Source organism: Anolis sagrei, chromosome 6 (assembly GCF_037176765.1).
Source record: "Anolis sagrei isolate rAnoSag1 chromosome 6, rAnoSag1.mat, whole genome shotgun sequence".
In the NCBI taxonomy this organism is placed as follows: Eukaryota; Metazoa; Chordata; class Lepidosauria; order Squamata; family Dactyloidae; genus Anolis; species Anolis sagrei.
Genome location: NC_090026.1, coordinates 21,196,439 through 21,209,738, shown reverse-complemented (window position 1 = coordinate 21,209,738; position 13,300 = coordinate 21,196,439). Strand labels below are relative to the sequence as shown.

At 42.4% G+C, this 13,300-nt stretch overlaps 2 protein-coding genes and 1 long non-coding RNA gene across 6 annotated transcripts in view; 2 read left to right on the top strand and 1 right to left on the bottom strand.

Moving 5' to 3' along the window:
• The window catches only part of HSD17B14 (hydroxysteroid 17-beta dehydrogenase 14), a 19,795-nt gene extending 15,003 nt beyond the window's left edge, over positions 1-4,792 (top strand). Inside the window, exons 8-10 of the mRNA XM_067469889.1 lie at positions 588-684; positions 1,297-1,503; positions 4,178-4,792. Of these exons, the coding sequence (XP_067325990.1) occupies positions 588-684; positions 1,297-1,461 (262 nt within the window). The 3' untranslated portion in view covers positions 1,462-1,503; positions 4,178-4,792. The remainder of the gene's footprint in view (positions 1-587; positions 685-1,296; positions 1,504-4,177) is intronic.
• LOC137097352 (uncharacterized) overlaps positions 4,206-13,300 on the bottom strand; it is a 21,306-nt gene continuing 12,211 nt past the window's right edge. For all 4 annotated transcript variants that reach the window (XR_010910134.1, XR_010910132.1, XR_010910135.1 and 1 more), the window contains 2 exons: positions 12,902-12,979; positions 4,206-4,293 (listed from right to left, as the gene is read on the bottom strand). This is a non-coding gene — a long non-coding RNA (uncharacterized lncRNA). The remainder of the gene's footprint in view (positions 4,294-12,901; positions 12,980-13,300) is intronic.
• The window catches only part of BCAT2 (branched chain amino acid transaminase 2), a 29,628-nt gene continuing 28,290 nt past the window's right edge, over positions 11,963-13,300 (top strand). Inside the window, exon 1 of the mRNA XM_060780467.2 lies at positions 11,963-12,068. Coding sequence (XP_060636450.2) covers positions 12,030-12,068 — 39 coding nt within the window. The 5' untranslated portion in view covers positions 11,963-12,029. The remainder of the gene's footprint in view (positions 12,069-13,300) is intronic.

The window sequence follows — 13,300 nt, the reverse complement described above, 5'->3', positions numbered from 1 at the left end:
CGCTAGCTGGTGTTTTACTGTCCGAGGTGGAGATTGGCCCATTGCCGTTTCCTATTGACCACATTGTAATTCAAAATATCTGGAGTGTCAAAGGCTTCCAACCAAATCCGACTGTTCTCATTTTGGTATTTCAAGAAAACATGATTGGGATTCCCATATATCTGAATTGTGAGCTTCACATGACCTTGAGTAGGCTGAAATGGGCCCATATGAGTTTGACACTTTGGCACTTTAGTTGTGATGAGAAGGCAGCTAATTTTAACTACAGATGGTCTGTGTTTTAAAATGTGTTTTTATTTTATGTGTTAATAGTAGTTATTTTTATACTCATGTACTGTTTATGTCATATACTAGACTTGTAGTGCCTTGTAAGCTGCCCGAGTCCCTTTTGCGAGATGATGGCAGGAAATAAAGATTATTATTATTATTATTATTATTATTATTATTATTATTCTGTTGGGGCATGTTATGCTCTAGGTATCTTGACACATAGCTCACCATGTGGGGAATGCTTTGCTTTATTTCTGTGATCTCTTTCCAAACCTATCTTCGCTCCTTTGAAAAAGTTTAAACAATTTGAATTCTAGCATATCACCTGCCAATATCTGGACTCCAATGTGGGAAAAGCTTGCAAGCGAAGCACCTGATCCAGAAGCACTGATCCAGAAAGGCAAAGATGCTCAGGCAAGTCCATGATGGGCCTGGGGCTACTGGATAGGAGGGATTTCTAGTTTATACAAGGAAAACGTGAAGAGGAGTGTGGATTTGCTTATTCATGGATTTGATTGTTAGTGGATTTGATTAGTATAGTCTCTCTACATCCTCCACACATGACCTTGGGGGGATGTTTTGTCTTGTTTCACTGGGAAGGCATAGGTATTTCAGTTACCATGCTAAATCTAAGCATTATTATTATTATTATTATTTTATTTATACCCCGCCACCATCTCCCCAATGGGGACTCGGGGCGGCTTACATGAGGCCAAGCCCAATCAACAGATTGCAACAAAATAAAATCAAAAACACATGCAATAAACAACAACATAATTACATAAAACATATGAATACATTATAAATCCTTTGGAGCATGCCTTCTAATTTCTGAGGTTTTTTTACAAGCTTATTTTATAGGCTTATGGGTGAGAAATTTGTGGGTGTTATTTATTTTAACTGAAGGCTCTTGGAGGAAGAAAACAAATGGAATAGAGATGTGTGTGCATGTTTGTATGCACTCATGAGAATAAGCATAGAGTATTAATTTTGCACCATCTTCTTTCTTCTCCATTTTGTACATAGCTTTTGGGACGGATGGCGACCACTGCAGAGATTGGCAAGACCGTCCTGTACCTTGCTGCCGATGCCACATTCTGCACAGGAATTGACCTTGTGTTTAGTGGTGGAGCTGAGCTTGGCTATGGTCATAAGAGCCCATTTACTCCTGGATGTGACTCTAAAAAGTAGTGGAGCCAACCAGGATGGGAGGACTGCAATGGCTACAACAAGGTAGGGTGGGGAGAGCTGTTAGAACACCAACCTGCCTGATTTCCATATTTCCATCCAGGTAGAGGGCTACTTCACAAGGTAGTTCTATCCATCTGTTATAGACCATGATGAAAAGCTGGAGGAGGATCCATGCCTACTTCGAGATCAGGCATGCACAATCTGTGGCCCTCTAGGAGTTTGGGGACTCCAGCTCCCAGTAGCTCTAACCAGCTTATCCAATGATCAGGAATTCATGGAGTGGAAGCCCGAAAGACCTGGAGGACCACAGGTTGTGCAGGCCAGTTCTAGATGTTTGTTTGACTATAGCTCCCAGTAGCTAATGAAGTCTATGGAAAGAAAACACTGAAAGTTGCAGTCCAGCAACATCTGAAGGGCCATGTGATTCCCATTCTTGCACTGAGTAATTATGAAGTGCTTCAGAAGCATGATAAATTCAGATATGCTACCAAGATGAAGGTGTTCTGTCCTAGGGGACTCTTGCTGTCTTTGAAAACAGAATGACAACAGCTGCAGCTTTTCCAATCACTGCATTACCATATAAGATAAGGCTGGGGAAAAAAATGCCTTGTGTTCTTCTCGATCTGTGGTTTCTAGCATTTAGTCCTTCAGGTGTTTTGCACTTCAGCTTCCAGAATTGCTGTCTGTTAGCGAATCTATCCAAAGCTTCTGAGAGCTGAAGTCCAAAACGCCTAGAAGACTAAAGACTGGTAACCACTTCTTCATTTGGGCCAACTTGACTTATGGGAAAATGGATTTCGGAAACATCATGGTTCCATACCTCAATTGTAACAGTTGGGTAACAAGACAACAGGAGAAATATTTCTACTATTTGCATTGTTATTTTGGTTCAAAATCAGTTGCAGGAGCATTATTGGACAAAAAGGTGGTTGTCTTTGTTACTGCTTTAGAAATAATTGAAAACAGGTTCTGCAGCCTAAGCCTTATCTCCAGTTAAGTCCTTGATAATACCAGGTACCTATTTTTCACACAGTTATAAGCAAGGTGAACTAGACGTTGACGGAGAACATTAAAAAGAGAGCTTTGTTCAGTGGAAATGTTTAACTTTTACTTTTTGATCAGTGACCATGAAAGTATAAACGCACTGGATAAACAGGTCAGAAAATGTTGCCTTTAGTTTTTAGTGCCTAGAATGATTCTTGTTGCTATTAACTACCATCAGATCAATTTCTTCAAGTCGCTCTGACATCAACAACTCTGCCTCAGACATCACTCTAACGTCCAATCAACATTTTAATTCATTTGTTTTTATAAAAAGTTTATAGAACCAGTTCAGCTCTGTTTGTTTTCACAACAATCTTTTGAAGGGAAAGTTACCCAGGGTCACCAGGTTCAGGGTGATTAGGGTAATTCAAATCTCTTTGGCTCCAGTGACACACTAATCAAGTCATTCACATATCCAGAAGTGGAACAGCTCCTACACCTTTGCGTTAATCCAGGATGGTTTGATGCCAGTCCCTCCTCTGTCCAGCAGTCGAACTGTATAGTTGGCCCTTCTTATCTTTTACATCTGGCCACTATTGGTAAGACCACAGCAAATGGTTGAGATAAGTGGAAAACCTCAGATGCTGGTACTAAATTTGGCCATTACAAAGATCATGTCTAGGCCTTTGGAATTCCCCACATTTTTCTTCTTTAAGACGCCAATATTTTGTGGTTTTCAGCTTTGGTGCAGCTTTTCCCTTTACTCTAAAATTGTGAACTGCCTCCCTCAAGGTTTGGTTACCAAGAGGTAAGACCTTTAACCTCAAATGAAGCCAGCCCTTTATATCCATGGATTCAACTATTGCATTGGAGCCCCTGCTGGCACTATGGGTTAAACCCTTGTGCTGGTAGGACTGCTGACAGACGAGTCAGTGGTTCATATCTGGGGAGAGCGGGTTGAGCTCCCTTTATCAGCTCCAGATCCCCATGTGGGCACATGAGAGAAGCCTCCCACAAGGATGGTAAAACATCAAACATCCTCATATAATATTAGAGGGCATTTTTGTAAAACACTGGAGCAACTCTATAACCAAGAAGATCAGAGCAATATGTGATTAACTCCAAAGTTTGTATAAGGAATTCTGCCTGCTGTATACAGTGTGCTTCCCTCTCCCACTGCGGAAGGGGCAGAGCTCCATTTGTTGAATTTCCTGTTGGTAAAAGGTGCAAAGCTGTTCTGAACCACAGCCTATCTGTTGCCTTTTGAATTATGAGTGGGCACATTGCAGTTACACAGCTGCCTCCAAAATGCAAGAATCTAGGGCATGTATGTGATCTTTAAGCCTCTGACATACAAGGTTTTCAAAAAATAACCTCAGGAAACAAGTGCTTTCTACTTTGTTTTTAAAAACATGTTTATTAACTTTAATTTGAAAAAATAGGAAGTAAAAATTGTATAAAGAAAATGCATGAACATCATAAACACATCTGCCCACCGATACAAATTATAAACCATTGCCAGTGTGTTCAAAGGACTTCTGCTTCTACTTTTAGTCACCTTTGTAACAAGTAATCAATTTTTAGCTTGAGCTTAACCTTGCATTGGGCTATAATTTGCTCTGGGAAAAGAATAGGAGCAGTCATTAATAATGTGTGCAAATAAGAGCAGCCTTCCATTAAGATACCGAAGATTTATGATCACTTACAAACCTGTTTCTTTTTTCAAAAACAGGGAAGAAACAAGCCAAATAGTGCCTTGTCATGGATGAGCAAATGTGTTTGCATTGATGTCCAGAAGACTTCGGAATTTCAACTCATGATTGTCACACGCCAGCACTGAAACAAAACCTGTTTTGAGATGTGAAAATCCGATTTAACAATTAATTTAATGGGAACATAATTCAGGAGTTTCTCCTGGGTGTATGTGCAGTGTAGAATAAATAGTTTGGCACCACTTTAACTGCCATTGCCCAATGCTACAGAGTGTTGTGAGTTGTAGTTTTTCAAGGTCTTTAACCTTCACTGCTAGAGGGCTCATGCCTCACCAAACTACAACTCCCATGATTGCATAGTATTAAGACATTGGTGTTAAAGTGGCATCAAACTGCACTAATTCTACAGTATAGATCAGGCATGGGCAAACTTCGGCCTTCCAGGTGTTTTGGACTGCCACTCCCACAATTCCTAACAGCTGGTAGATGCATCCCTAACTATATTTTTTTGTAAACAGCAAGTCCTTTATATCTAACATGCTTTCCCATGGCTGTATTTAATCCAGGAAGCTTTGTTTTCCGCTTGATGCATCCTTTCTGTTTAAACCAATGAATTAAAAAAAATCAATATTGGATGTGTAAGTTTCTCCTTCTTTACTTTTGCAAGTCCTAAGCTTTTGGGAAAGTTATGGGTTTAAACAAACAATACACTCCCCAAATGACGTCTAGAGTTCGCACATGTTCTTGTTCTCCTTCCTTATTATTTGCCATGTGCCTCTGTTGCTGCTGCTAGCAGTGCTTGCATTCCTGTGTGAAGCAAGCAAACACATGTGCTCCTTGAAGAGTGTTCCTATATGAAACTGCAGGCCTTGCCATTGGCTGTCTTGGAGGGCGTGTGTGCAGAGGGAAGCTGTGATTGGCAGCAATTCCCCAATCCTTTAGTGCAGGCGGGTGCCAAGAACAACTACAGTGATGTTTTCTTTTAATTCACAGGTACATACTGACTAATGCCTTAAGCCCACACAAGTAACTTTCTCAACGTCCTTCTCCTTTTATTCTCCCTTGTGCCATAAATGTTTCTGATCGTAGCCCATCCTTCAACATTTTTCCTTGAATGGCCTATTTCTATTTGGTGAGCTTTTGGGGCACTGTCTTAGAGATAAGACAGGCATTTGATCTGTAGCTCATCTGAGAAGTATAAGAGGGAAGGCTTTAAACATAGACTGGGTGACAATCTGTCAGTGTTTTTAAAGTATTTTTATTGAAAGAGAAAAAAACAATAAAATAAACTATACACACACACACTGTGTCTATCTCTATGCTGAAATCTAATATTTATGGGGTTTTGTTTTTGGTTTTTTGGTCACACTTTACGGCATTGAATATTTTCTGCTGTATGATGTGAACCGCCCTGAGTCCCCATTGGAGAGATAGGGCAGGATAGATATAAAGTATCATCATCATCATCATCTTGTGTGTGTGTGTGTACACACACCTCTAGAATATTATCTATCTATCTGGTGTGTGTGTGTGTGTGTGTGTACATATAATAGAGGAAGATAACCTTCAGACAGTGTGAGGTATATAGTTTAGCCTTTTTGTTAGACAGATTTGTTTTTGTATATGTGTGTGCACTTGTTTTAGCTTTGTGTTTGTTTTATTATTTGTACAACATATTTAGTTGTGTTGTAATAGTAGTAGCTTGTGGGTAATCAGGAGTGCTTTAATTATGTCTTCCTGCATGGAAGACAGGATGGAACCTCATTCTGCTTCGCAGAATGGGGTTGGATTATATGGCTCTTATGGTCTCTTCCAACTTTTCAAATCTATGTAGACTCTCAAGCAGCTAGCAAAGAAAATTAAGCTACAATTGCATACTATCTTCACAAAGCTGTTTTTACAATAATTTATTTTACAATAAACTGTTTTTACAATACATTTCCCTTAATATAAGTTTAAATTGCGGTATTTCAATATTGATACCATGTCAATACAGAAGTTATGGTATAGGGTAGAAAATTATAGGCAGTCTGCAAGTTACGAACAAGATAGGTTCTGTAGGTTTGTTCTTAAGTTGAATTTGTTTTTAAGTCAGAACAGGGACATTTTTAAAGTGTAACTCCAGTCAAAAATACATGTATGTTTAGCTTTGGATAGCATAGGAGAGGATTAACACCCCTGTGATGTTTGTTTTCTTCTCACTTTCTGTTCCTGTAATAACTGTATTTTGAAAAAAATAGCTTGTTGTGGAAACTAGGATTGGTGATAAAGCTTCAGTGAAAACATATTTTCCCCATGATAACACTTTCAGGATTGAATTGCCCTTCTGAGGCGAAGATTACTCTCACTTCCTGTTGTCTCACCCCATTCCCTGGTGGCGCAATGGGTTAAATACTTGTGCTGGATCGGTCAGCAGTTTGAATCCTGGGAGATCAGGTTGTGCTCCCTCTGTCAGCTCCAGCTCCCCATGCGGGGACATGAGAGAAACCTCACACGAGGATGGTAAAACATCAAACATCTTGGCATCCCCTGGGCAATGTCCTTGCAGATGGCAAATTATCTCACACCAGAAGCAACTTATAGTTTCTCAAGTTGCTCCTGACACATATAAAAACCCTGTTCTTAACTATGAGTTGTTTGTAAGTCAGATGGCTAACTTGCAGACTGCTTGTAAATTGGGCTTCTTTTTAAATAGTAATACTTAACCTAAAATTGCCTTAATCTGGCATCTACCAAACTCCATGGGTGCGGGTTAACTGAGGCCCTTCTGCACAGCCGTACAAAATCCACATTGAATTGAATTATCTGCCAGTGTGGACTCAGATAACCCAGTTCAAAGCAGATATTGTGGATTATCTGCCTTGATATTCTGGGCTATAGGGCTGTGTGGAAGGACCCTATGTCATCATCCATCAATGTTAATGAGACTATAAACCATTATAGTGTTGAGACTAAGTGCCGTTCCACACAGCCACATAACCCAGAATACCAAAGCAGATAATCCACAATATCTGGTTTGAAGTGGATTATCTTGAGTTCACACTGTCAGATAATCCAGTTCAATTTGGATTTTATATAGCTGTTGTGGAAGGGTCCATAGTTCCTATAATGGGTTGATGGCACAATGCTGCCCACACCATATCATGCCATGTTATGTTATGCTGACATTTTCACATTATAACATAACTGTTATAACTATATATATTATTAATATATATAATTATAACATTATGGCCCCATCCACACAGCTGAATAAAATCCCTCATTATCTGCTTTGATCTGGATTCTATGGCAGTGTTTACTCAGATAACCCAAGGCCCTTCCACACAGCCCTATATCCCAGAATCTCAAGGCAGAAAATTCCACATTTATCTGATTGTGGACTTAGGTAATCCAGTTCAAAGCAGATATTATGGGATTTTCTGCCTTGATATTCTGGAGATATAGGGCTGTGTTTACTCAGATAACCCAGGGCCCTTCCACAGAGCCCTATATTCCAGAATATCAAGGCAGAAAATCCCACACTTATCTTAGTGTGGACTCAGATAATCCAGTTCAAAGCAGATATTATGGGATTTGTGCCCTGATATTCCTGGATATAGGGCTGTGTGGAAGGGCCTTTAGCATGAAGAATAGATATTGGTGACTGCTGGATCTATGTCCAGTTGTTTGACCAAAACATGAAGTCTTTGTGCCTCAAATTCACATTGGCCACCAAGTATGGGCTCAGATAGTGGCCTATTGTTGTTCATTCATTCAGTCGTTTCCGACTCTTCGTGACTTCATGGACCAGTCCACGCCATAACTCCCTGTCGGCCGTCACTACCCCCCGCTCCTTCAAGGTCAATCCAGTCACTTCAAGGATACCATCAATCCATCTTGCCCTTGGTCGGCCCCTCTTCCTTTTTCTTCCATTTTCCCCAGCATAATTGTCTTCTCTAAGCTTTCGTTTCTTCTCATGATGTGGCCAAAGTACTTCATCTTGGCCTCTACTATTCTTCCCTCCAATGAGCAGTCAGGCTTTATTTCCTGAAGTATGGACTGGTTGGATCTTCTCACTGTCCAAGGCACTCAAAGAACTTTCCTCCAGCACCACAGTTCAAAAGAATCTATCTTCCTTCACTCAGCCTTCCCTATTGTCCAGCTCTCACATTCGTAGGTTACTACGAGGAATTCAATTGCTTTGACTATGTGGATCTTTGTTGCCAGTGTGATGTCTCTACTCTTCACTATTTTATCAAGATTGGTCATTGCTCTCCTCCCAATGAAAGGGTCTTTGAGTGAAATTTGCAAATGCTAAGCAAGGGGCTTTGAATGAAATTAACAGCAAAAGAGAAACATACCCTTTATCTGTAGAAAAAGAGCAACACGGAAGAAAATGTTTTTAAGAAACAAGACGCGACATGTAGAGGTCGGAAGTTGTATTGTGGTTAAATTCAAAGGATGTGGTTAAGCACAGAGTCTGCAGGTACAAGAAGGTGTTTTCCATCAAAAGGTCAAGGGAGGGGGCTGGAAAGAGAGTACTTTCCATGACAAAGAAAAAGTTGTTTACTTGAGGTTATATCAATATATATATGTCTGAGAACCACATATGTAGGGCTGATTAGGGTAAATTGTAGGGGTGATAATGAAATATGATGTATATACTCAGATTGATAAGTTTATCAGTTTTATCACGTTTTATCATTTATTTACTGTATTGTTATAAGTCTCGTATTTTAATTTCCTAAGTGGAGTGTGATAAGGTCTTGACAGTCCTTATTGTTCTGTTTCTTATTGTGGTATGGCCTAAGGGCTAATCAATAAAATCACTTACTTACTTACTTACTTGAGGTTATATATCGGTGGTTAAAAAGCCAAGGGGACGCGGCAGTCACTGGAAGGATAGCATCTGCATATGCTGCCAGGCTGTCCGTCTTCTTCATGAAGAAACTAAAATAAACCTTGTTTTTTTATCTTTTTGGGGGGGGGGGGGGACTGTCTCCTTCCTTTCGTGCTCCCATAATGTGGACCTAAGAAGACCCAATTTAGGGTCTCTAACACCAAGAAGTAAGCGTCTCCTGATTTCCTGGCTGCAGTCTGCGTCTGCAGTCATCTTTGTACCTAGAAATACAAAGTCTGTCATAGCCTCCACGTTTTCTCCCTCTATTTCCTAGTTGTCAATCATTCTTGTTGCCATAATCTTGGTTTTTTTTTTATGTTTAACTGCAACCCAGCTTTTGCGCTTTCTTCTTTCACCTTGATTAGAAGGCTCCTCAGCTCCTCCTCGCTTTTGGCCAACAAAGTGGTGTCATCTGCATATCTAAGGTTGTTAATGTTTCTTCCAGCAATTTTTACCCCAGCCTTGCATTTGTCAAGCCCCGCACATCGCATGATGTGTTCTGCATACAAGTTGAATAGGTTGGGGGAGAGTATACAATAGGTTGGGGGAGAGTATACAAGCCTTTCCCAATCATAGAATCAAAGACTTGGAAGAGACCTCATGGGCCATCCAGTCCAACCCCTTGCCAAGAAGCAGGAATATTGCATTCAAATCACCCCTGACAGATGGCCATCCAGCCTCTGTTTAAAAGCTTCCAAAGAAGGAGCCTCCAGCACACTCCGGGGCAGAACCACTCTTGAACCAGTCTGTTGTTCCATGGTCAGTTCTTACTGTTGCTTTTTGTTGTTCATTCGTTCAGTTGTCTCCGACTCTTCGTGACCTCATGGACCAGCCCACGCCAGAGCTCCCTGTCAGCCGTCACCACCCCCAGCTCCTTCAAGGTCAGTCCAGTCACTTCAAGGATGCCAAATCCATCCATCTTGCCCTTGGTCGGCCCCTCTTGCTTTTACCTTCCACTTTCCCCAGCATAATTGTCTTCTCCAGGCTTTGCTGTCTCCTCATGATGTGGCCAAAGTACTTCAACGTTGTCTCTAGTATCCTTCCCTCCAGTGAGCATTTCTTGGAGGATGGAGTGATTGGATCTTCTCATAGTCCAAGGCACTCTCAGCACTTTCCTCCAGCACCACAGCTCAAAAGCATCGATCTTCCTTCGCTCAGACTTCCCTAAGGTCCAGCTCTCACATCCGTAGGTTACTACAGGGAATACCATGGCTTTGACTAGGCGGATCTTGGTTGCCAGTGTGATGTCTCTACTCTTTACTATTTTATCGAGACTGGACATTGCTCTCCTCCCAAGAAGTAAGCGTCTCCTGATTTCCTGGCCACAGTCTGCGTCTGCAGTAATCTTTGCACCTAGAAATACAAAGTCTGTCACGGCCTCCACATTTTCTCCCTCTATTTTCCAGTTGTCAATCATTCTTGTTGCCATAATCTTGGGGTTTTTTTATGTTTAGCTTTCTTCTTTCACCTTGATTAGAAGGCTCCTCAGCTCCTCCTCGCTTTCGGCCATCAGAGTGGTGTCATCTGCATATCTGAGGTTGTTAATGTTTCTTCCAGCAATTTTCACCCCAGCTTTGCATTCATCCAGCCCCGCACATCGCATGATGTGTTCTGCATAAAAGTTGAATAGGTTGGGGGAGAATATACAATAGGTTGGGGGAGAGTATACAATCCTTTCCCAATCATAGAATCAAAGAGTTGGAAGAGACCTCATGGGCCATCCAGTCCAACCCCTTGCCAAGAAGCAGGAATATTGCATTCAAATCACCTCTGACAGATGGCCATCCAGCCTCTGTTTAAAAGCTTCCAAAGAAGGAGCATCCAGCACACTCCGGGGCAGAGAGTTCCACTGCTGAACGGCTCTTGAATCTTGAACCAGTCTGTTGTTCCATGGTCAGTTCTTACTGTTGCTACTTGGTCCTTATACAGATTCCTCAGGAGAGAGATAAGGTGTATTGTCGAAGGCTTTCATGGCTGGAATCACTAGGTTCTTGTGGGTTTTTTCGGGCTATATGGCCATGTTCTAGAGGCATTTTCTCCTGACGTTTCGCCTGCATCTATGGCAAGCATCCTCAGAGGTAGTGAGGTCTGTTGGAATTAGGAAAATGGGTGTATATATCTGTGGAATGACTGGGGTGGGTGGGGCGAAGAGCTCTTCTCTGCTGGAGCTAGGTGTGAATGTTTCAACTGACCACCTTCATTAGCATTTGAAGGCCTGGCTGAGCCTGGAGGAATCTTTTGTTGAAAGGTGTTAAGATGTGCCTAGTTGTTTCCTCTCTGCTGTTTTGCTGTTGTAATTTTAGAGTTTTTTAATACTGGTAGACAGATTTTGTTCATTTTCATGGTTTCCTCCTTTCTGTTGAAATTGTCCACATGCTTGTGGATTTCAATGGCTTCTCTGTGTAGTCTGACATGGTGGTTGTTGGAGTGGTCCAGCATTTCTGTGTTCTCAAATAATATGCTGTGTCCAGGCTGGTTCATCAGGTGCTCTGCTATGGCTGACTTCTCTGGTTGAAGAGATAAGGTGATTTAGTATGCCCATACCACCAAGAACTTGCCACAATTTATTATGATCCACACAGTCAAAGGCTTTAGAATAGTCAATGAAGCAGAAATAGTGGTCTGCATCCTGTCAACTGGCCTAAAATAAAGGAGATCCAGTGAATCAAGGGTCCTTAGTTCAAAGCAGATATTGTGGGATTTTCTGCCTTGATATTCTGGGTTATATGGCTTTGTGGAAGGGCCCTGAGTCCACACACAGATGTTGTGGGATTTTGTGCCTTGATATTCTGGATTATATGGCAGTCTGGAAGGGCCCTATGTCATGCTGACATGTTCACGGCTTACTCCCAGCTCAAAACAAGACTCCCGGGGTTTGTATCCCAAGCCTGGAGAAGGTAAACAGAGGCGGGGCTGGGGGCGGAACCTTTCTCCGCGGCTCCCGCAGGCCCCTCCCCGCCGGGCCCATTAGGAAGGAACACCCCAGCGGCATGGCAGCGGCGATGAGCGTCCCGAGGGCAGCTCGGCGGGTAAGCCAGCCAGGGGAGTGGGACCAAAGGGGAAGGGGCGGCGCTTCCGGGAGGGGTGGCGGAAAGAGCTCCGGGCGGAAACGTGAACCCCCCTCCCCACCTTTTACAGTCACCCCCAATTCCTGCACTCATTTCCTACAGCCTGACATGGGAGGGAAATAAAGAGATATTGTGGGCATCTCGACACAGATCTGCCTCCACACTGAGGAATTAATGCGCTTTGACACCGCTTAGAATAATAGAATCAAAGAGTTGGAAGAGACCTTATAGGCCATCCAGTCCAACCCCCTGCCAAGAAGCAGGAATATTGAATTCAAAGCAGCCCTGACAGATGGCCATCCAGCCTCTGTTTAAAAGCTTCCAAAGAAGGAGCCTCCAGCACACTTGTAGCTTGAACTGCCATGGAATCCAGGGAGTTGTAGTTCTGCAAGGTCTTTAGCCACCCCTTCTGCCAGATAGTGCTGGTGCTTCACCAAACCCCATGATTCCATAGCATTGAGCCATGGCAGGGTGAAGTGGTGTCAAACTGTGTTAATTCCACAGTGTAGACGCACCCAGAGTTTTGCCTCCCAGATCTTACCATTCATGACTTGGCTCCCTTGTAAAACTGTGTTTCTTCTTCTGATAGGCCAGGCATGGGCAAACTTGGGCCCTCCAGGTGTTTTGGACTTCAACTCCCACAATTCCTAACAGCCTACTACAACTCCCACAATTCCTAACAGCCGGTAAGCTGTTAGGAATTGTGGGAGTTGTAGTAGGCTGTTAGGAATTGTGGGAGTTGAAGTCCAAAACACCTGGAAGGCCCAAGTTTGCCCAGGCCTGCAATAGATTACCTCTTTTCTTGGTTCAGCAGTCAAGCCTGGCTTTCTGTTTTTGGCCAGTTACAGTCCCAGAATAGCATCCATGCCAACCTGAAAGGGGACAAGAATAGTTATTATTGCAATGCTTTTTATCCACAAGCTTTGGCCTCAATAAAAAGGTATGCTACCAAACCAGGTTTGGGCAAACTTGGGCCCTCCAGGTGTTTTGAACTTCAACTCCCACAATTGTGGGAGTTGAAGTCCAAAGCACCTGGAGGGACTTCCAACTCCCAGAGACCCCAACTAGCTTGTCCAAGTATTAGGAATGATGGGAGCGGAAATACTTGAAATTCCAAAGCTTGGGAACTACTTCCTTAGGCCCTTTCCACACTACCTCTATATCCTAGGATCTGACTCCAGATTATCTGTTTA